We start from the raw sequence: 19,584 nt of genomic DNA on the forward strand, positions 1-19,584 counted from the left end.
GCCTCCAAGGAGGGGGGAAGGCGGCGGCCCACAGCTCCCGGAGCGCCAACGAGCACCGGCCCCGGCCCCGCCGCCTCATCTCGGGGCTTGCTCCGTGGCCGCGGGTGCAGGGGCAGCGCTCGGGACGGGAGCGCGGCCGGCGCGCGGCCTTTACCTCAATGAGCTCCCGGCAATCAGCTCCGGTTTAGCCCCTAAATCCGAGCTGGAGGGCGGCCGAGCGGCCTCCGTCACCGGGCGGCTGCGTCAACGTCAGCCCTGCGGTCACCGGGATTAGCCGCCTGACCTCAGCGCGGGTAGCCTGACAACAAATAGGGATAAATAAATGAATAAATAAGCAAATAGATAAATAAATAAGTGAATAAATAAATGAATAAATTAATGAATGAATGAATAAATAAATAAAAGACAAGCTCAGAGTCAAACCGGGGGCTGAAATCGCCAATTAATTACCGGAGCGGTGCCCGAGGGGGCCGTGCGGGGGCAAAGATCAACCGGGGGCAGCTCTGGGGGCACGGGGCCGGGCTCACGGGGCCGGGACCCCCCCCCCGCGACCCCTCTCCCCGGGCCCGGGTCCGGGTCCGGGCCTCGCCCCGTGCCCGGTGCCGTTGCCATGGCGACGTTGTCAGCGCCCCGCTCCCCCCGCCCCGGCCGCGCGCCGCGCCCCGCCCCCGCGCCCCGCCTCGGCCAATGGCGCGGCGCCGCCCGGCCGGCTGCCGGCTGACGTCACGGCCGCTGAAAATCCCCCCGTGGCCGCGGGAGCGGTGGCGGCGCAGCATGGCCAAGCACCACCGCACCCCGGCGCGCTCCGCGGAGCCCGTCATCGAGGTCAAGAGCAAGGTAAGCGCCGGTACCGGTGCCGGTACCGCTGCCGGTGCTGCTGCTGCCGGTGCCGGTGCCGGTACCGGTGCTGTTGGTGCCGGTGCCGCTGGTGCCGGTGCCGCGCGTTGGGGGCAGCAGCGCGCAGCGGGTGGCGGTGCGGGAGCCCGGCCGTGATGCTCCCGGTGCTGCAGCGGCGCGGCCGCCGCGGAATCCCCGTGCGGGGCCGGAGCCGCCGGTGCAGGCGGTGGGAGCATCCCCGGGACGCGCCCGGGTCCCCCGGTCCCGCCGCATCGCGGGGCTTTGCCGGGCACAGCCGGTCCCGCAGCCCCGGTGCTCTCCTCTCCCCGGTGCCCCCGTCCCGCAGGTGCGGGGCCATCCCTCCCGCTGCCTCCCTTAATTAATCGGCTTCTCGTTCGTCGTGACCGAAGGAGGCGGTAATTAATTAACGCCGCTGCTCGCGGTGTGCTACAGCAGCACACATGTCACGGGCACGGCCTCCCGGTGTCCCGGTCCCCCCGTGGAGATAGGGGCTCAGCCCCTGCCCTGCCCCCAAATTAGCGCCCCGTTAATGACAGGCGGAGGGTCCCGCTGAGCCTTCCTCCAGCCTGCGAGCGCCTTTCCCTCCTCTTCCTCCTCCTGCCCCGCAGTTCGATGCCGAGTTTCGCCGTTTCGCCATCAAGCGCTCCAGCGTGGGCACCTTCCAGGACTTCTACCGCCTGCTGCAGAGCGTGCACCAGATCCCCCGCGTGGACGTGCTGCTGGGCTACACGGACGTGCACGGCGACCTGCTGCCCATCAACAACGACGACAACTACCACAAGGCCCTGTCCTCCGCCAACCCCCTGCTCAGGGTCATCATCCAGAAAAAGGGTCAGTAGCAGCCGGAGAAGGGCGTTGGATCCGTCCCCTCTGTGAAAAGAGATGAGCAGGGCGAACGGCAGCCCATGGTTCTTGTGCTGGCCACGGGGCTGGCTCTGTTCCCTTCTGCCACTGCTTTGGTGAATGGCTCGGGAGGAGGTGACACCGCTGTCACCCAGCCCGGACAGCAAAGGGATCCTTGTGCTTTGCCCCTTTGAGGTTGCATTTCCAGCTGGGCTTGTGTGGGCTCCCCGAAAACACAGCAGCTGCTGCCGGAGCCCATCCATCTCCCTGCCCCAAGGTGGGGAAGCCACTGCGTTGTCAGGGCTCTTGGGGCACCACCGGGGGCTTTGCAAGGGGAAGGGGCTCGCCCCCTTCCTGGCTGCAGGAGCGCACACCTGGAGAGCCTCCCGGTGACAAATGCCTCGGGTATGTCACCTCTTTGCCAGGGAGATGTTCACAAGCCCTCCTTGTGAGGTCCCGTCCTGCTCAGTTAATAGCACCGAGGCTTTTTAGCATTAAGCAGAAGTGCACGAAGGTGGAGCCTGCTCCAAAAGTCGCCGTGTCCCTGGCACAGCGCCTGGAGCATCCCACTGGCTCTCGCTCATGCTGCTGGTGCAAAGCCCCTGGGCGAGGGGTGACACTGTGCTGGGTCTCAGCAGCCTGCCCCTGCCGCTGAGCTGGGTTTTCCTGGACCCTTGCTGGTGGTGGATGCCCTAAACTTGTTTCCCACACAGCAATATGGCACGCGGCCAGCAGAGGCCATCCAGGCTGGTGACTGGGTTGGAGCAGAGCCCATGGGGTGCTCCGTGGGAGCATCACTCCTCTTCCAGAGCTGCCTCTCCTGCTGGGAAAAGTCTGTGAGGGTCTGTGGGTGAGCATGCTGAGCTGGCACAGTGCAGGGAGCGGGTGTCCGTGGCCATGCACCATGGGCAGTGCGATGAGGAGGGCAGGGAGGCAGTGCCACGGGGTCCCGCTCGCCTTGGCTCCCGGCTGTGCCCGCGGCAGAGGGGCTGCGGGAGGGATGTGGAGAGGCTGGGAGCAAGCCCCGGGTGAGTCACAGCTGATTTAAAATGGATCCAGGTCATCCCAGGGCTGGGCTGTAGTCAAACCAGTCCAGGTTGGTGGGGAAGGCGGCTGCAGAGCCTCTTTCACGTGTTGAGTGTGGGAAGCATGCACACGCGTGTGCACATACGTGTGTGTATGTACCTGCTGGGGGGCTCGGGAGCAGCCAGTCCCGCAGCAGAGGCTCAAAAAGCAAACGCTGCAAGAGAGCCGTCACCCCTTCGGGTGCCTCCTGGGCCAGACTCACGCGCAGAGGTGGTGGAGATGTCCCAGCAGTGCCGTCAGCCTGGCTGGGGACAGCTCCCCTCCCCGGCTAGGCATGGCCCGGGGCGGGCTGGAAGGGCAGGACACAGCCCAGCGCGTCCCCAGGGCTTGCCTGCAGGGTGCTGACCTGCCCGGTGTGGCTGCTCCGCACCCCTCGGAGAGGAGCTGCATGCTGAAATAGCTGTGGGAAAGCCTCCGCCGCCCTTCCCCGAGCTAAAAATAAGCCAGGCAGTGAGATATTTATAACCCAGGAGCCCTGGCAGGCTGGCTTGTCCTGGGAGAAACCCCGCGTCCCCTGGGTGCAGGGTGTCCCCAGTGCCCATGTGGCTGGAACGGGGTCTGGGTGCTGCTGGGGGGCACCTGGGGCACGGTACCCCCCTCCGTGGGTGCTGCACCTGGGTGGCACGGGGTTTCTGCTCCCTTCCCCTTGCTGTGTCATCAGGGCCAGGCTCTCCGTTCCCATTAGCACCTTCTGGAGATGGTTTTGGAGCGGGGTGCTTTGCTGCAGTGCTGGCCACCGCCGTGGGCTGGGGCTGCTTGGCTGGGGTGGGTGCTGCTGGGGCCAGGCTGAATCCAAGCCAGCAATTGCTCTCCTGGCAAATGAAGCGTTTCATGGGCCCGGCGAGGAGGAAGAGCGTGGCCAGCAGCTTGAGGATGCTGTCACCCCCTGAGCAGAGCTGGAGGGACGTGCTGGCAACGCAGCGTGCAGATCTGGGCTGCCCCATGAACATGGATGGGGAGAAACCAGAGAGGGCCCAGGGGATGTTCCCTGGCACCCACAGGACATGGCCAAGGGGGGATGTGGTGGAGCTGGGACCCACAGGGTGGTCACGTAGGGCATGGTTGGGGGGGATGGAGCCAACCCCTGTCTGGTGGTGATGAAACAAGAGAGAGAGTTGTGGTTCCAACAAGGACAGGGGACTTGGATGCTGTCACATCCCCCGGTCATACTGGGAGAGCTGACGCCTGGATTCCCTCTCCCCAAAGCCAAACCAGGGCAGGGCACCAGCTCCTGGGCTGTTAGAGCCAGCAGCTCCAGTGTTAAGCTGCAGAGTTTGGCTTAAAGCGTGATTAAGGCTGAATCACTGCCTCGATCCCACTAATCCCGGCTGTGTGTACGCTGGGTAATCCCGGGAGAGGAGATGGGCCTGGAGGAGACGAGCTGTGGGAAGAGCTGGGGGCAACGATCTGGGGGGGGTAAAAACTGGTGAGAGGGGAGCAGGGAGCTTCTCCTGCCCATTCCTCAGGCACCTGGGGCCAAGGACACGCGGTTGCCCGTGTCCCCAGGAGGTCACGGTGCCAGCTGGCCGGGCACTGCCTTACTACGTCCCCTTTGTTTCCTGCAGCGGAGTCCGATGCCGGCGTCTTCGCCTCCAACTCCCTGCAGCGGAAGAAGAAGGGCCTGCTGCGCCCCGCGCACTACCGGGCCAAGCCTCACCTCCTCATCGGCATGCCTCAGGATTTCCGTCAGATCTCCTCCATCATCGATGTGGACATCCTGCCGGAGACACACCGCCGCGTGCGGCTCCACAAGCACGGCTCCGACAAGCCGCTGGGCTTCTACATCCGCGACGGCGTCAGCGTGCGTGTGGCCCCGCAAGGGGTGGAGAAGGTGCCGGGAATCTTCATCTCCCGCCTGGTGAAGGGCGGCTTGGCGGAGAGCACGGGGCTGCTGGCGGTGAGCGACGAGATCCTGGAGGTCAACGGCATCGACGTGGCCGGCAAGTCCCTGGACCAGGTGACGGACATGATGGTGGCCAACAGCCACAACCTCATCATCACCGTCAAGCCGGCCAACCAGCGCAACAACGTCATCCGCAGCAGCAAGGCCTCGGGCAGCTCGGGCATGTCGACGGACAGCACCCCCAGCCAGCAAACCCCCAGCCCGGCCTCGCAGTACCTGAGCAACTACAGCACGGCCGAAAGCGACGAGGAGGGCGACCTGGTCATCGAGAGCGACAGCGCGCCACACTACATCCCCGGGGGCTGCCCCAACGGGGGCCCCGCGGACGGACCCCTGCTGCCCAGCCCGTCCCCACACAGCTCGCGGGGCTCTCTGCAGTCCCTGGGCAGCCACGACGGCAGCCCCGGCCGGGGCAGCGTGCGGGAGGACGGCACCCTGCTCACCCTATAGCCATGGGGCCATGCTCCCGTGCTGCCCCTTACAAAGCCGGCCGGGTTTTGGCATGGCTGGACTGGTTGTGGGCACCTGGGGGATGGCAGGGGCTGACTGGGGCTGCCCCTGTCCTCTGCCCCTGCCCTGGGTCCCCACGGCAGCAGCTGCTCCCGCTGGGTGCTTCCTACCTGAGCACCCCGCCTCCCACCCCACTTCTTCTGAACGAGTGGGTTTTTTAATTGTTTTATCAGAATACGCATCACTGAGTAATATATTGCAACGGACAGTAAAACCTTTTATAGAAAGCACCTCACTTGTCCATCGTTGGTGTCTCCGCAGGGGTCAGCACCAGGCCCCTAACACCCTGAGGTGCTGCTCCCCCCTCCAGGACAGCAATTACCCTACAGAACCTCCTGGTATGCGCTGTGGCATTGCTGCTGCTTGGGGTGGCCCTGGCAAGGGCCATGGTGGGGAGTTTTGGAAGGACGCTGGGGCACATCACCTCCCTGCACCCCTCTGTCCCGCTGGTCCTCCTCACCTGGTCCTCCCAGCCTGCTGCAGCCACAATCCCACCTTGTCCCCTCACTGTCCCCTGGTGATGTCTGCAGGGATATGGGTGGCCCCCAGCCCTGCAGCAGCACCCAGCCCCAGTAATTGCTGCAGGGGATGGCGCAGCTCCATCCTCCTCCAGCCCCGAGTTCAGGAGGCTCCAGCCATGGCGGGGCTGCTGTGTTGGTCTAGCAGCTGCTAGGGAGGAGGAGGAGGACCTTCAGCCCCCTGGGAGGGTGAGGGCTGAGCTGGAAGCAGCTCCCTGTGGTCACTGAGCAAGGCCCTAGATGGGCAAGACAGCAAGCCAGACAGCAGAGCTGGTTAGGCCAGGCTTGTTTACAGCAGGGAAGTGCACAGGGGCTGGCACACACAGCCCCCAGGCTACCCACAGCAGGGCCAGGGCTGCTCTAAGCACAGCCCTCATCCAGCCAGCTCAGCCTCGCGGCAGCGATGCCCTGAGCAGCCCCATGGGAGCACGAGGCCATTTTCCAGCTGGCACCCTGCCCCCTCCAGGAGGCCTCCCCCTTTTTTTATCACATCCATGCTGCTGGTTTCTGCCGCCCATCACCACCCCTCAGGCTCTGCTGAGCCCACTGGGAGCTGCACACACACCAGCGGAGGGAAACCAATGCTTTATTGGAGCACATCCTGCCCCACAGACAGCAAAAACCTCTACAGACACCCTACCAGATCGTCCTGCTGCCACTCCAGCTCTTCATGGGTAAGAGGGACTGGAGTTTTGTTCCTCTTGGCTGTCTTTGAGCTGCTGAGCGCATTCAGCAGGTCAGAGGGTGCAGAGGCACGGGCTGCGTGCTGGGGATGGGTCAGCACAGAGGCTCTGGGCATACGTGGCAGCCATGCAGTGCAAGGCTCTGCACGGCTGCTGGTCGGGCTGCTCTGTGCAGCCAAGTCTGCAAGTGCCCAGAATGAGCCATGACCTCAGAGGAAGAGAGGGACAATAAACTGCAGAGCATGGGAGACCTCCTATGAGTTTATAGAGATGGGAAAAGAAGAGGTGATGAGATCTGTGCCACGGATTCAGAGCAGACAGCTGATCTCTGTGAGAAGTCAAGCAGCACAGAGGCAACTGTTCCTCCACGCTGCACAACAGAGCAAAGGAGCTCATCTCCCTCCCTTTTTCCTGGCAGAGACACAGCTCTGGAAGCAAGAGCAAGAGGTGCCAACCACATTCCAACACAGTATGGGCACCCCTGTGGGCCCAAAGTCCTGAACCTGTGTTTTTCTCCTTCCCTCCCAAACTCTCAGGGGAGTCTCAGGGACAAAGGATGCTTGCACAGAGCAGCACAACACACCTAGCCCCAACAGCTCAGGAGTCCAGCTTGATGAAGACCTTGGGCCTTGAAAAAATTTTGAGGGCCTCCTCTATCTGGGAGAGCTTCCTCTCAAGCTCTACCCGCCTCTTCTGAATGCTGAGGGTGTCTGCACGCACTGGCAGCATCACCAGGTCCTTTATCAGCTGCTCCTGGCCTGGAAAGAAAAATAAATAAATCTGGATGAGTGGAAGAGGAAAGGAATTTGTCTTTTTCCTAATGCTATACCTTCATTTTCAGTCATGAAACAGTGGCAGCAGTGGAACAAAGACCTTGAGAGAACACCCATCCCTGGCTTCAAAAAACAACTGGATGAGGACCAAAGCCACAGTTCTGAGAAACCCCTGCTTTGAGCAAGGGTTGGTCTAGAGACCTCTGAAGGTCTCCGGCCTTCCAACAAAACTTTTCTTTCATTTTAACAGCAATAGAAACCCTAAGCTGAGGTCCCCTGGGCCAAGCCTGCTCCAGGGAGCCAGCCTTGTAACCTGCACTTCCCACCAAGCTGAAGGAGATGGCTCCTTCCACACACACAGATCAATCCCAGAAACATGCCTTATTTCAGCATCCCTCCAAGTGGCAGGAAATCAGGTGGCAAGCCAGTGCCCCAGAACTCTGCTTTCCCCTAATCCTAACTATTTTCCTGAGCTGGAATCCCCGCTTCTTTTCCTCTTACTCTGTTTCAGATTGCTGAGCGTCTCCAGCCGCTGGCCCTCCGGCATCATGGTGTGGCCAGGTGGCGTGTCAGGATCCGGCAGGCTTCGCAGCTGCTCCTCCATCTGTCTGCGCCACAGCTCCTTCCTCTCCAGCAGGCTGTCAAGGCAAATGAAAGCCCACGTCAGCACATCTGGCAAGAACGACTGCCCAAGGATCGAGCCCTTTGAACCCCGCTGGCCTCCGTGTTGCTGCCAGAGGACTAGCAAAGCAAAGGCTGTCAGCACCCACACCCCTCTGCTGGAATATGCTCAGGGCTTCTGCTCCTCGCTCCTGGTTCAGAACATGGAGTCCTATCAAAACACCCGTGGGCCAATGATGGAATGAAGTTGGACAAAGTGGATGCTGGCAGAGAAGGGCAGACATAGCCAACAACCATAGGGCTCCTACAGGGGCCAGTCCTAGAAAAGGGTCACCCAGGAGGTATTGGGGGCCCCAGAACTGAAAGTCACTACTTGGTTGCTCCTTAGACTCTGGGTCCAAGGCAGGATGAATGCTTGCAAAGCAAACCAAACTATCTGCCTCTGAAAACAACCCTTTAACACTGAAGATGACGTGAAGCAAGGCCTGCAAAGGGGCAGGAGCACATTTCTCAGAGCACACAGAGCATCCAAGTTAGCATCATTGTACCAGTGGCCAGCAAGTGGCCAGCAAAGAAGAAGGAGACAAAATTCTTTCCAAGCCCAGTCACATCAGCCACGGGATACTTGTTAAATGAAGAATTCAGCAAGTTTTGCATTTATTCCCCCAGGCCATAATCAATTGCACTGCCAGCATATGGTGAGAGACTGGTCCCTGGTCCCCAGGCCTCTGTCCACACAGAAATTGGGAGGTGGGCTCATGGCAGGAAGTCTCACAGACCAGCCAGGGGCATACATACTACTGGGGGACGTGGCCCTTTTGCTTGGCGTTGTACTCCTCCTGCTCCCGGTGCCTCTGTTCCAGCAGCTCAGCCATCGCCTGCAGGGACTGGGAGCGCCGCAGCGGGGCCCGCTTGGCATTGCGGGCGTTGTGCTTAATGAAGTCAATGCTGCTGCCGTCCACCCGCAGCTGAAAGGAGAAAGGGGGAGGCAGCAGAAGCTGGCTCAGCACACACAGGGAGCTGCCCTTGTCCCCATAAGGGAGAAAGCAAACAGGTATCACAGAATCACTTGCATGAGACGCTAAACTACAGGATGGACACACCCTGTCTGTGCCATCTCAGGAGGCAGAGCCATGGACAGGCAGTAGCTATGGCCATGGCTTGAGAAGGCAGGCACCAAAAAAAAAACCCAAAACCTAAATAACGCCTTTTTGAAGTCCTAAAGCTGACCCCACATGAAGTGTACAAAGCAGGAGCACTGCACAAGTGACAGAAAACCCTGGGAGCCCATAGGTAGCTCGCAACTCACCTTGGTTTCAGCACCGAGTGCCTCTGGAGCCTCTGTGCCTGCACCTGCTTTCATTCTGGCAAGGTCTGGGGAAAGTGGTCTGCATGGCTTGATCCCAGGGCCACAGCGAGAATACGCCCTCAGGAACTTCAAAGTCTCTGGATTTGGAGGCGGGGAGCTCTCCTGGGAAAGGCGAGAAGAGACAAGCTACTGGAGGGAGGCTGAAGCAAAGTTGCTGTGGTCAACCACAAGCTCAGCCATGAGTTTCCGGTTGACAACTGATAACATGCTCTTCCTTCCACAATTTGGCAGAAGCTCTTGGGAGAAGGCAATCTGTACACAAGTCACAGCCAGCAAAGGCCAAACCAGGCTGCTTATGGCAACAAATCCAGAATGGTAGAAGTGCAAGAACTCTTGGGTTGATAAAGACATTTTACTAGGTGAAGCAAAAGCCATACACACAAGCAAAGCAAAACAAGGAATTAATTTGCTACTTCCCACTGGCAGGCAGGTGTTCAGCCACTTCCAGTAAAGCAGGGATCATCAGATATTTTCTTTTCTTGGAAAAAAAAAAACACCATCACCCCCTCCCCGCCTTTATCCCAGCTTTTATTGCTGATCATGATGCCACATGGTGTGGGACATCCCTCTGGCCAGGTGGGGTCAGCTGTCCTGGCTGTGTGCCCTCTCAGCTTCTTGTGCACTCCCAGCCCCCTTGCTGGCCAGGTAGCACAAGAAGCAGAAAACTCTCTGTATAAGCACTGCTCAGCAATAGCTAAAAGCACTGGTGTGTTATTACCACTGTTTTCACCAAAGATCCAAAACACAGCATCATACAAGCCTCTATGAAGAAAATCAACTCTATCCCAGCCAAAACCATGAGAGAGAGACACGCCAGTCTCCCTTGCTGGCAGCAGTAGAGAACTTGTACTCCCAGAAGATGACATCCCACCTCCATAAAAAGAGCTCAGTGGGTACCCACCTGCAGTCTGGCCTTCACCTTTGACTCCACGTTCTCATATTTCTGGGATTTCCACAGAGCTTTCACAGGCTTGGGCTGGCTGTGCTCCCGGGCTCGCTCCTTCTCTTTGCACTTCTTCTGAATCTCCTTTATTCGCCTCACATTTTCCTTCTCATGATCCTTGGACTCTTTTCCTGCACAGCAAGGGGAGATGCAGCCTTCAGCCCTCAAACACTGCCAGTGGATATGGACTTTTGGAGCATGGCACCAGAGCTGACAGCTCCATCTCCAAAGTTGCCCACAGAAATAACAAGCTCTCCCCCTTCCTGCAGACTAGACAATCTGTGCATTTTTCCAGTGTTAGACACAGCTCCTGTGCTGACCCTGTTCTGGGAAGATCTCAACTGGCCCAACCAAATCCTCTTGCATTCCCCTCCTGTTTTGGCACAGCACTTGCGGTAGCCACCAGCTGGCAAACACCACACTGGCACCAGGTAGAGCTTGGGGCAGCACCAGGACACGAAGCCAATTAAGTGACAGCCAGCGCTCAGCTTTACCTCCTTTCTGGACCTCTGAATTTACTCTAGGTGTTTTCGCTGGAGAAGGGAACACCTTTTGCAAAGGTGTCCGCAGTAGCCACGTGTATGAGCCATCTTCCTGAATCCTGCCTGGCTTCAGTAACAAGGAATTCCCTGGGTTAAACATGCTCCATACATTGAGATTTCAAAACCAGCTAGCAGCAAACTAGCAGCAAAGTTCGCTAGTAACAAACTAGGAAGTATGGATTTGTTTCTAGCATCTCTCAGCAGTCTCTCATCCACGACTGGCTGCTCAGTCCAAATTAAACAGTGTCTGTCTGCAGCCCTTCTTCCCACTGCAGACCTTGGCCAGGCTGGACTGAGGGAGGCCACGGCAGCACAGGCAATGGCCCAGGGGTACCAGGGGATAAGGTGACTGGTCCTGTGAAGCTCGAGCTCTCCTTGGGCAGCAGAGCTGAGGAATCCACCCAAATCCCTGGTGCATCATCCCTGGCTCCAAATGCAGGTCATGCCAGCAAGGGCTCGGCTGTACTTACTCTTCACTGGCAGGCCCCCACCAAGAGAGAGCCCCTCGAGCTGCAGCAGGAGGCTGAGTGTCCCCTTCTGCCCCTTCTCCAGAAAATCCTTTCCACTGGGCCGAATGCGAGGGGCTGGCTGGAGCTGGCGGGCACTGCTCAAAGCATGATGTGAGTTGGGAGCTAGGTCCAGGGGGGCAGAGTTAAAATCCAGTTTCTGAGCATTTCCTTCCAGCCTCCCTCGAGCTACGCAGAAAGAAGGAGAAGAGGGAAGGAGAGAAGCATATTATCAGGATTTTACCTCATGTTTTTCTTCAACTGCAGCCTGCAAGCAATGCTGAAGGTCCCCCTCCAACCCTGCCTCATGTTTTCCCATCTCTCAACCAGCTGCACAGAGCACCTCACTTTCACTGGTGAGGCAGCAGAAACACCCTGCATTGGTGTGGGGTAGATGCCAAGACTATTGAGCACAACAAAGAATAAGGACAGAAAATGGGCAAGCTGCATCATGCTAAAGTCCAAAAATGCACATCCATAACACAGCACTTGAGGACTCACCTGAGAAAGGGCGTCTATAGCAGCTTGGAAAGAGTGTAGGATCTGGAGGAATGGGCCCAGAAATCTTGGATGGCCCTTCACACATTCTGCTCTCTCTGTCTCTGCAACAGAAACCAACCATCACTGAGAATGGATCTGAACAGGGCTCATGGAGCCACTGCAAAGCTGTGTTTAATCTATATGTGAATTTCTGACCTTCCTTAGACAGCTCAAACCCAGCTGCACAGATGACCTGCAAGTAGAAAACAACCCCAAACGGACTCCATGCACTGTCACTATCGTGGGACTAACCAGCATTGATTCTGAAATGTCTGTGGTTGTTGTAACACCGGTATCTTCAGCATGGAAAATCTCTCCTGACTCTGCTCTTCTATACAGGACAATCTGATATACATACACAAGCATGAGCCAAGCTCTTCTAACTGCCCTGTGTGCCTTTAGTGCACACCAAACACAAGGTAGATTGGCAGGCAGCAGCCAACACCTATTTCCTTGCCCACTGAGATCTTTCAGATAGCCCCTTTTCCCTGTAGGAGATAAACTTGAGGGACTTGCTCCTTGCTCAGAATATGAGGATTCAAATTGAGATGCTGCACAGACAGGCACAGGCTGATGGTGTTTTGGATGATGCCACTAGAGCTCAATAAGTCATTGGAGTCATGCCACAATTTTGACAGGAGCCATGTCAGCTTGACTGGAGTCATTGCTGTAAGAGCTGGGGTTACAGCCTGCAGAGCCTGACTCCTGAGACAGTAATTTAAAGATTTCAGAGACAACTCCGCTGAAAGAGCCCCTATTTAGTATCCTCAGCATGCCAGCACTGATGGGACACAGCATCTTCAGTTTAATTTATAAACCAATAAATGATCAGTACAAGGCTGAGTGAGCCTGAGTCATAGCAACTAATGCACTGCCATCTTCCCTGTTAAATCACCCTTGTTGACATGAGACCCATTAGCAAAAAGCTATTACTTATCTGCCAGACACAACTGCAGAGGCAATGTAAGCAATGCTGACTACTGCACACCAGTAAGCATGTCCAGTGGCTTGTTTGTGCCCAGCTACGCTGGAAAAGCTATTTCTGAAGAGCTTCAGACACAGACTCTCAGACTGCAATAAAAAATTGTTTTCTTATTGTTTAATATCCTTTAAAATGAATCCAACTAAGCCAGAACAGGCTCTCTCATTCTAGAGGATCGGTTTACCAAGAGATTACTCCAGAATAACTACTGGCCTTGAAACTCACATCTGATCTCGATCTGAACTCACCTTCAAACAGTGATTTACACACAGAATGACAGACTGGAATCAGGACCTGTAACAGAGCAGACAATTAGTGCGGGGGATTGAAGGCGGAAAGGCAAGCTGATGGGAGGTGGGGGATGGAAGGCTCATTTATACCTTAAAACAAGTCACATTTCACATCCCAACAGCACCCTGCCCTGCTGCAGGGAATTTGCAAATGACACCCACTCCCTGATTTGCAAGTCACATCGCCTCTGGATTTGGATCTTGCAAGATCAGACAGCCTTATTACAATAGCAAGTGTTTTGCCCATCCAGGCACCTCCAGCGCACCCACCCATGCAGGACACAAGCCACCAGCATCCGTGTCACCTGGCCCCAAGATGAAGCAGCCAAGCCTCCAGCTCCCAAGCACAGACTTTCTATGTGGCTGCCCTGCTCCTGCTGACCACGGGCACATCCGAACAGAGCTGAGAACCAAGCAGCTCCCTCTGCCAGCAGGGGATGTGCAGACCTCCTCCACTGCTGCTCCCACCCTTTTGCTTCATCTCTTGTAGCTGAGATGGTCCTGAGCTGAGACGACTTAACTCACTACACCTGCAAAAACAACTCACTTCTTTTGCTGTTTTAGTTTTCGGTCTGTTTTACTTCTGCCCAAATGTAAGCTGGCTGTTGCCTCCACAAGGGGATCAGAGAAGCACTGGGGCAAGCACAAGGGAAGCAGCAGGAACATCTACGTATGAACACAGAGGACAAAACAGGACCAATCCTTTTCAGCTGTGACCTGACAGCTGGCTCAGCCAAACTGATTTGCACGCAGAAAAGCATCCCTATCAGTGTGTTAGAAACTGAAACAGCAAAAATATCTGACCTGTTGCCACTAGAAAGACACTATTTAGAGCCTCTACACAGGCTAGGGCCTCTCGGGAATGTAGGCAGACTCCACAAACTCAGTCCAATTAAGTCCAGGTAAACAAATTCGTGAGTGCAACTTCTTAACCCAGTGCCAGACTGCAGAGCAAGCCAGGGAAGCAGCAACGCTGCTCCTAGCCACAGGGCTCACCTGAAGTCAGCATGGCTACAGAGGAGGTGTCACCAGTTTCCAAAGTAACCCAGCGAATACAGCATTCCTTACTCATCCTGTCTGAGCCCAGCTGGCTTCCCTCCCTTTCCCTCCAGGACTACAACTTAATCCTGACCTGGGAGTCAGGAAAATGCAGTCTCCAGCCCTACCTCTTCTCAGAGAGTTCAAGAACTCAGTGGGTACTCACCTGGCCAAAAGCTCCTGCCACACGCAGAGCTGAAACAAGCTTGATGCTTCTACAAGTCACCTCTGCAAAAAGGACAGAAAGAAAAATCCCTCAATGAACTGTGATAAGCAGAGCAATTCGTCAGAAATAAATCAAAGGGCTAATCTCAATTCAGCTGCTCTTGGCTGTTTATTTCCTCCATCCACTTCTGGCTGAAATGGACAGAAACACTGGAATGACCTCCGGGCCCCAAGGCTGTGCTAAAACCAGTGGCACACAGCCCTGAGCAGGTACCTAGCACAGGAACTCCAAGGTAAAACCAGGGGTCAGGAAATGTGGTCACAGGAGCAAACACTTCAGAACAAGAGGGACTGAATTTGCCCCTCCTTCAGCCAAGGGTCGAAGCCTTTCCTTGCTTCCAGGATGAGCAGGTCCAGCACCCAGCATGAATGTATTTGACATGAAGGGGAAAAAGGGAAACGAAGACAGAAGAGAAGGGCAGGGTTGAACTGGGCAGCTTCCCCCACCCCTGGAGGCCAGGTGATGCTTAATGTACATTTATGTCCCATAAGCCTACCCAGGTCTGTGCCAACACCTTCCCCTTGCTACTCGCTGCGAATTGCAAGGGGAAAGATTAATTCTCCCCTTTTAACGCTATTCCCAACACAGCTCCCTCAGATAACAACCAGTTCCACCCCACCCGCAGGTCTCCAAACCCGTCTCTGGAAACAAAGGGGGCCAGGTACTGCCACTCGCCATGCCACGGGGGCCTCATGCCACGACACCAACCTCCTCTGTACAACACCTGGGCAGCCCAGAAAACCACTTTTTGGCCCTTTTTGGCCCCCACACACGAGGGAAGGGCGCAGCGGGAACCGCGCAGCCCCAGCACCCACCCCCGGAGCGTGGCAAACCCGCAGCGCTCCGGGGCCGCCAGGCACCCCCCGGGGGCTTCCCCGGAGCCGCTCCCGGTGCCTCAGCCGAGCGGCTCCCCGGCTGCACACCCGCCCCGAGGCCCCGGGGCCTCTCCTCGCCGCTCCCCGCCGCCCCCGGGCCCCTCCCGGCCGCACGCACCCGGCCCGGGCCGCACGGAGCCGCCGCCATCCCGGCAACGGCCGCTTCCGCCGGCAGGGGCGGGCCGCGAGGGGCCCGGGGGCGGCTTTGGTGCCTCAGGAGAGCAGGCTGCGTGGCGGGGATGTGCTCGCCCATAATCACAGCTTTCCCGTGCTTTTTGGTGGCTGGACAGCTTCCCTTCCATGGTTTTGCTGCTGATGTGTTCAGGCTCGGTGGAGCCCAGCTTGGGGCTGTCGCAGACCCCCACCTCCCAGCCCTGCAGTGTCCCTGGGGCCCCGAACCTCCCAGCACACAAATCCCGACGCCATCTCTTGTTCTGCCACCTGGGACTGCCGCAGCCAGCCTGCTCAGCCCAGCTCTGCCTCGTCCCCGTCTGTTTTTTCCACCTCTTGGTTTATGCGGGCAGCTGTTGTGTCCCCGCAGGGTGTAACGGCCCCCCCGGTGCCTTCCAGAATCTCTTTCCCAACTGGCACCTTCAAAACCAAATCCAGAGCCAAGCCAAGCCCAGGGCTCGGGTGAGACTTCACAAGAAGGATGGGCCTCAATTACCACTGCTCATGGGTTACCATGGCTTATAACACCGACGGCTGGCTTCTGCCACCTTCTGAGGTCCCAGCCATCGCCTGCACTGCTCCTCCTTGTGCTGCCTTCTGGGCATGGGGCTGCTCATGTGGGATTTTTTGGCTGGAAATGGCAAAGGGAGTGGGCAGGAGCAGTGGCGAGGGGCACCGTTGAGGTGCACTGCTCACCAGGGCGGGTGATCAGTGCCTGCTGCCTCTCAGGGTCACGGACAATCCGTGGAAATTACAAAACGGAGTTTGTCTGGCTGTTTAAAAGGTAAACCAGGAGTTAAGTCAGGAAAGAAGCTAGAGCAGAAAGGGATGGTCCTTAATGTGTCAGGACATCCAGCTCATCCCTACAAGAGGCCTGTGTGGCGGGCACCACAGATTGGGGTGAGTTTTTACAGACGTTGGTCTCCACACAGATGCTGGTCGGTGTCTGTGATGGAGCCTCCAGCCGCAGTGGGCAGCCCTGCGGGGCAGCAGAGCAGAGGCCGTGAGCCTGGAGGCATCCTGGTTGAGCTGTCAGCAGCCCTGGAGAGCCCGGACATCAAAGCCTTGGAGGTGAGGGCAATGCCTTGTTTGACACGGGAACAACCATTGTCCCCTGGCGCAGAGCACAGCCTTTGCCCTTGTGCTGCAGCACGCTGATTTCCAGAGGGTGAATCCCACTGCCACGGAGCCAGGCGCCCCCGGGGGTAATGCCAGCCCCTCTGCCAAGCAGAAGAAAAGCAAGAAAAGGAGAAGCAGGAGCAGCCTGCAGCCGTGCAGAAAGGTCGCATCCCGGGACGCGCTGGGTGAGCACAGTGGCTGTCTGTGTCTGTGCGGTCTGGGCTGGCAGCTCACGTGCTTTAGGTGATTTTAACCGGGTTGTCTCAGGATAAATGCCCCGCTAAGGCTTAATCCTTAGTAGGTCAGCCTGGCCCCCAGCCTGTCTGCTGCTCCCAGAGCTGGAAACGTCCCTGTGGGCCAGGTGATGACAGGGGCTCTGCCACTGGTGAATTTTCAGCTGGGCACTGTGATGCTCAGGCGGACTTGCCCTCATTCTTCCCTCCAGCTGCTATTTTGTCCCTGGGATGTGGCCACTGATCCCTGGCTTTTACCCCACCAGGCAGCCCTGGCTAGAGGGCATATGCCTTCCCCTGCAGTCCCTTGCTCCTGTCCTGGCAGAGGCAATCATCTTCCTTCTCCTCCCTGGACTAGTGCTGCCCCTGAGCTACAGCAAAGCCCTGGCAGGGAGCAGTTGTCAGCGCTGACCTCTTCTTGTACCTCTCCAGGACGACTGCCTCGCCTGCGGCCCTTGTACCAGTACATCAACTTCGACATGCCGGAGCTGATGTGCCCATCAGAAGAAAAAGGTGAAACCCTAGGGCCGGCAGGGACAGCAACTGGTCCAGAGCTGGAAGGAGAGCTCCCACAAGGTTCAGTGTGCTTGTTGGGTTATTTGGAGTCCCACTGGGTTAGCAGCTCATATGCCTGCTCCTTGTGGCAGCGTGCTTGTGTGAGCTCGAATAGCTGCAAAGGAGAGGCTGCTGCTCTGCTATTGATCCCCAGCTTTGGGCAACACAGCACAGCCTGCTGCAGGTCACAGTCTGCACACTGCTGAGATGTTACGGGGCACTGCCTCCCCCTTGGTGCACAGCTCCTGCCTGGGGACGTTTGTTAGCACAAGTTGGACCCATCAGCTCCCTCTCCAAAGCCCATGCTGCTCTGCAGCACCACTAAGCAGCTGTAGGCCTTCCATGGATGCAGGAGAGAGCACCAGAATGGGGTATATATTAACAAAATGAGCTTTCTGTTCATTGTTCTGCAGCATTTGGCTCCCAGCATCATCTGCCACTAACACACTGGCTGAGCCAAGGATTGAGAACTCCTCTTACTGACAGCCCTTTTGCGGCCTCTCTCATGCGTAACCCACAAGGTACAGTGCCAGGCAACGTGGACCCCAAGCCAAGCAGGCCACCAAGGAAGGGAATGACCTGCTGGCAGGTCAGACAGAGAGGCAGGGAGAGGGTGAAAGGCTGAGAAGGCCTGGGAGAGGGGAGCTGGCCTCGTCCTGCCAGCGACCAGAGACCTGCAGGTCCCCACAGCTCACCTCCCCTGAAACGGAGGCTTTGTCCTTCATGTGCCACTCTGGGGCTTCCCAGGGGCCCAAAACCAGCAGGGTCAGACACAGCTCTCCTATAAATCCCCAAATGCTGTGGGGCCCCTCAGTCCCTCCTAACCTCAGCTACGCTGCTGCTCGCAGACCCAGCAGCAGCCAGGCTCTGCAGTCCTGCTGCTCTGGGCTGTCAGTGACCAGCTATAAATAAGGAAAAGAGAGAGAAAAGAGCTGGTGTGATTCAGGCCATCTGCTTTATTTGAAAGAAGCGGCCAGGCTGTTGATCCACTCCCTCCTCTTGCAGGGACCTGGGCCAGCAGCGCTCTGGAGGTCCCAGCTCAAGCACTGGATGACAAACCCAGGCAGGTTGCTATTGAGAAGACGCTCGGCTACACGGCCTACCTGGTGTCACCACTCTTTCCTTAGGATAAATATCCTCACAAGCTGTCTGCCTCCTGTGTTACCACTACAGCCTGGCCTGGAGGGTGGTGATCAGCACCTCGCCCGTGTTTGGTTTGCTTTTTTTTTTCCTGGTTGCAGAGAAGATGATTTACCTGAGGAGTGGGGGAACAGCACCACAATTTTTATTATAAAATATACCTGCTTGCTGTTAGGATGCATGCGTCATAATTTCTTCCTTACTTATGAAAAGCAGGAGCCAGGGGCCAGCCGTGTCCTGTGCTGTTGGGGATCACCCTGCATCACCACTTCTCATCCCAGCAGACAGCAGAACACGGCCCCATCCCACCACACCCCTTGCACTGATTTTCAAGACAGAAAGTTAGGGCGTGAGCTGTCCATCGTGGCAACAGGCTTAATGTAAGTGCAGGGCAACATCTAGCACAGCCTCACCCTTCAGATCCAACTGAGAAACGCGACATGCTTGCGCTGCAGCAGACCCTGGTAGATGCTAAGGGGCAACAGCAGGAAGCATCGCTCATGCTGGCCAGCTAAAGCCTCTTGAATAGAGATTAGCTCTGTGCATAGTGTTAATTAGCAGGTGTTTCCACCACATTGGACTTACACAAACAAGGATTGCATAGGAGAATCTAGACCCTACAGCAGGAACCCACCTTATCCAAAGCGGTGCTCCTTTGGCACCATTCCCCCCTGTGCAGGACGGCTTCTTGCAGGCTGTAGCATCCCCCTTCCTCCACTGGGATCAAGGCCTAACAGGACATACTCAGTGCTTTCTTCTCCTACAGGAGTCATACTTGAGGATTTTCTGCCCTGGGCAGATGCTTGACAGTAGCACAAAGGAAGCTGCTCAATTCAGGGACAACAGCTTTAGAACAGATCCAGAACTGGCATGAAAGAAGCCAGAGCTTTCTATGTGAATGCAGGCAGTGACTGTCCCAGGTGAGCTCAGGAGACATTACTCACCTGCTTTACATAGCGCACAGACAGTGGATGCTCAGAGCTATGGCAGAACAGCCTTCTAGCAGGAAAGGAAGGTTTGTGGGGAGACACGGCGTTCACTGGCCCACCTGCTAGAGCTGAAAACAGTGCCACTTTCTTCATCCAGCTTAGAGCAGAGATGAGATTGTTCAGAGCACAGAACCAGCCAAGTTCCTAACCTTTAAAAGTGACTGATACATCATGTTAAAGTGTGTTGAAAGTAAATAAATAGTTGAAGGTAAATACCTCATTTATACACTGGCTAGAGAATGATCCTATCCTTGCCACAGGGATTTTGCTT

At 57.0% G+C, this 19,584-nt stretch overlaps 2 protein-coding genes across 3 annotated transcripts; one reads left to right on the forward strand and one right to left on the reverse strand.

Annotated features, from left to right (window-relative positions):
• The first annotated feature begins 774 nt into the window (after window positions 1-774).
• On the forward strand, window positions 775-5,179 carry PARD6A (par-6 family cell polarity regulator alpha). The gene is made up of 3 exons (XM_032195706.1): window positions 775-837; window positions 1,467-1,689; window positions 4,353-5,179. The coding sequence occupies exons 1-3, from the start codon at window positions 775-777 to the stop codon at window positions 5,138-5,140; spliced, it is 1,074 nt and encodes a 357-aa protein (XP_032051597.1). The 3' UTR covers window positions 5,141-5,179.
• A 1,773-nt stretch (window positions 5,180-6,952) lies between these two features.
• ENKD1 (enkurin domain containing 1) lies at window positions 6,953-15,279 on the reverse strand. 2 transcript variants are annotated; one of them, XM_032195572.1, is made up of 10 exons: window positions 15,225-15,279; window positions 14,172-14,233; window positions 12,926-12,971; window positions 11,657-11,757; window positions 11,120-11,344; window positions 10,066-10,238; window positions 9,105-9,266; window positions 8,594-8,763; window positions 7,676-7,812; window positions 6,953-7,159 (listed from the first exon to the last, which is right to left on the reverse strand). In XM_032195572.1, the coding sequence occupies exons 4-10, from the start codon at window positions 11,739-11,741 to the stop codon at window positions 6,999-7,001; spliced, it is 1,113 nt and encodes a 370-aa protein (XP_032051463.1). In that variant the 5' UTR covers window positions 11,742-11,757; window positions 12,926-12,971; window positions 14,172-14,233; window positions 15,225-15,279; the 3' UTR covers window positions 6,953-6,998. The 2 variants fall into 2 exon arrangements, with proteins under 2 accessions (XP_032051463.1, XP_032051464.1); XM_032195573.1 differs by lacking the exons at window positions 14,172-14,233; window positions 15,225-15,279 and adding an exon at window positions 13,515-13,548.
• Window positions 15,280-19,584: the final 4,305 nt, after the last annotated feature.

Source organism: Aythya fuligula, chromosome 12 (genome assembly GCF_009819795.1).
Source record: "Aythya fuligula isolate bAytFul2 chromosome 12, bAytFul2.pri, whole genome shotgun sequence".
NCBI lineage: Eukaryota > Metazoa > Chordata > Aves > Anseriformes > Anatidae > Aythya > Aythya fuligula.

Coding starts and splice junctions, on each gene's coding strand:
- PARD6A (XM_032195706.1), top strand. CDS start 775: ATGGCCAAGCACCACCGCACCCCGGCGCGCTCCGCGGAGCCCGTCATC. Junction 838..1,466: donor TCATCGAGGTCAAGAGCAAG/GTAAGCGCCGGT, acceptor CCTGCCCCGCAG/TTCGATGCCGAGTTTCGCCG. Junction 1,690..4,352: donor GGTCATCATCCAGAAAAAGG/GTCAGTAGCAGC, acceptor TGTTTCCTGCAG/CGGAGTCCGATGCCGGCGTC.
- ENKD1 (XM_032195572.1), bottom strand. CDS start 11,741: ATGTGTGAAGGGCCATCCAAGATTTCTGGGCCCATTCCTCCAGATCCT. Junction 11,345..11,656: donor CTATAGACGCCCTTTCTCAG/GTGAGTCCTCAA, acceptor CTTTCTGCGTAG/CTCGAGGGAGGCTGGAAGGA. Junction 7,160..7,675: donor GCTCAGCAATCTGAAACAGA/GTAAGAGGAAAA, acceptor TTTTCTTTCCAG/GCCAGGAGCAGCTGATAAAG.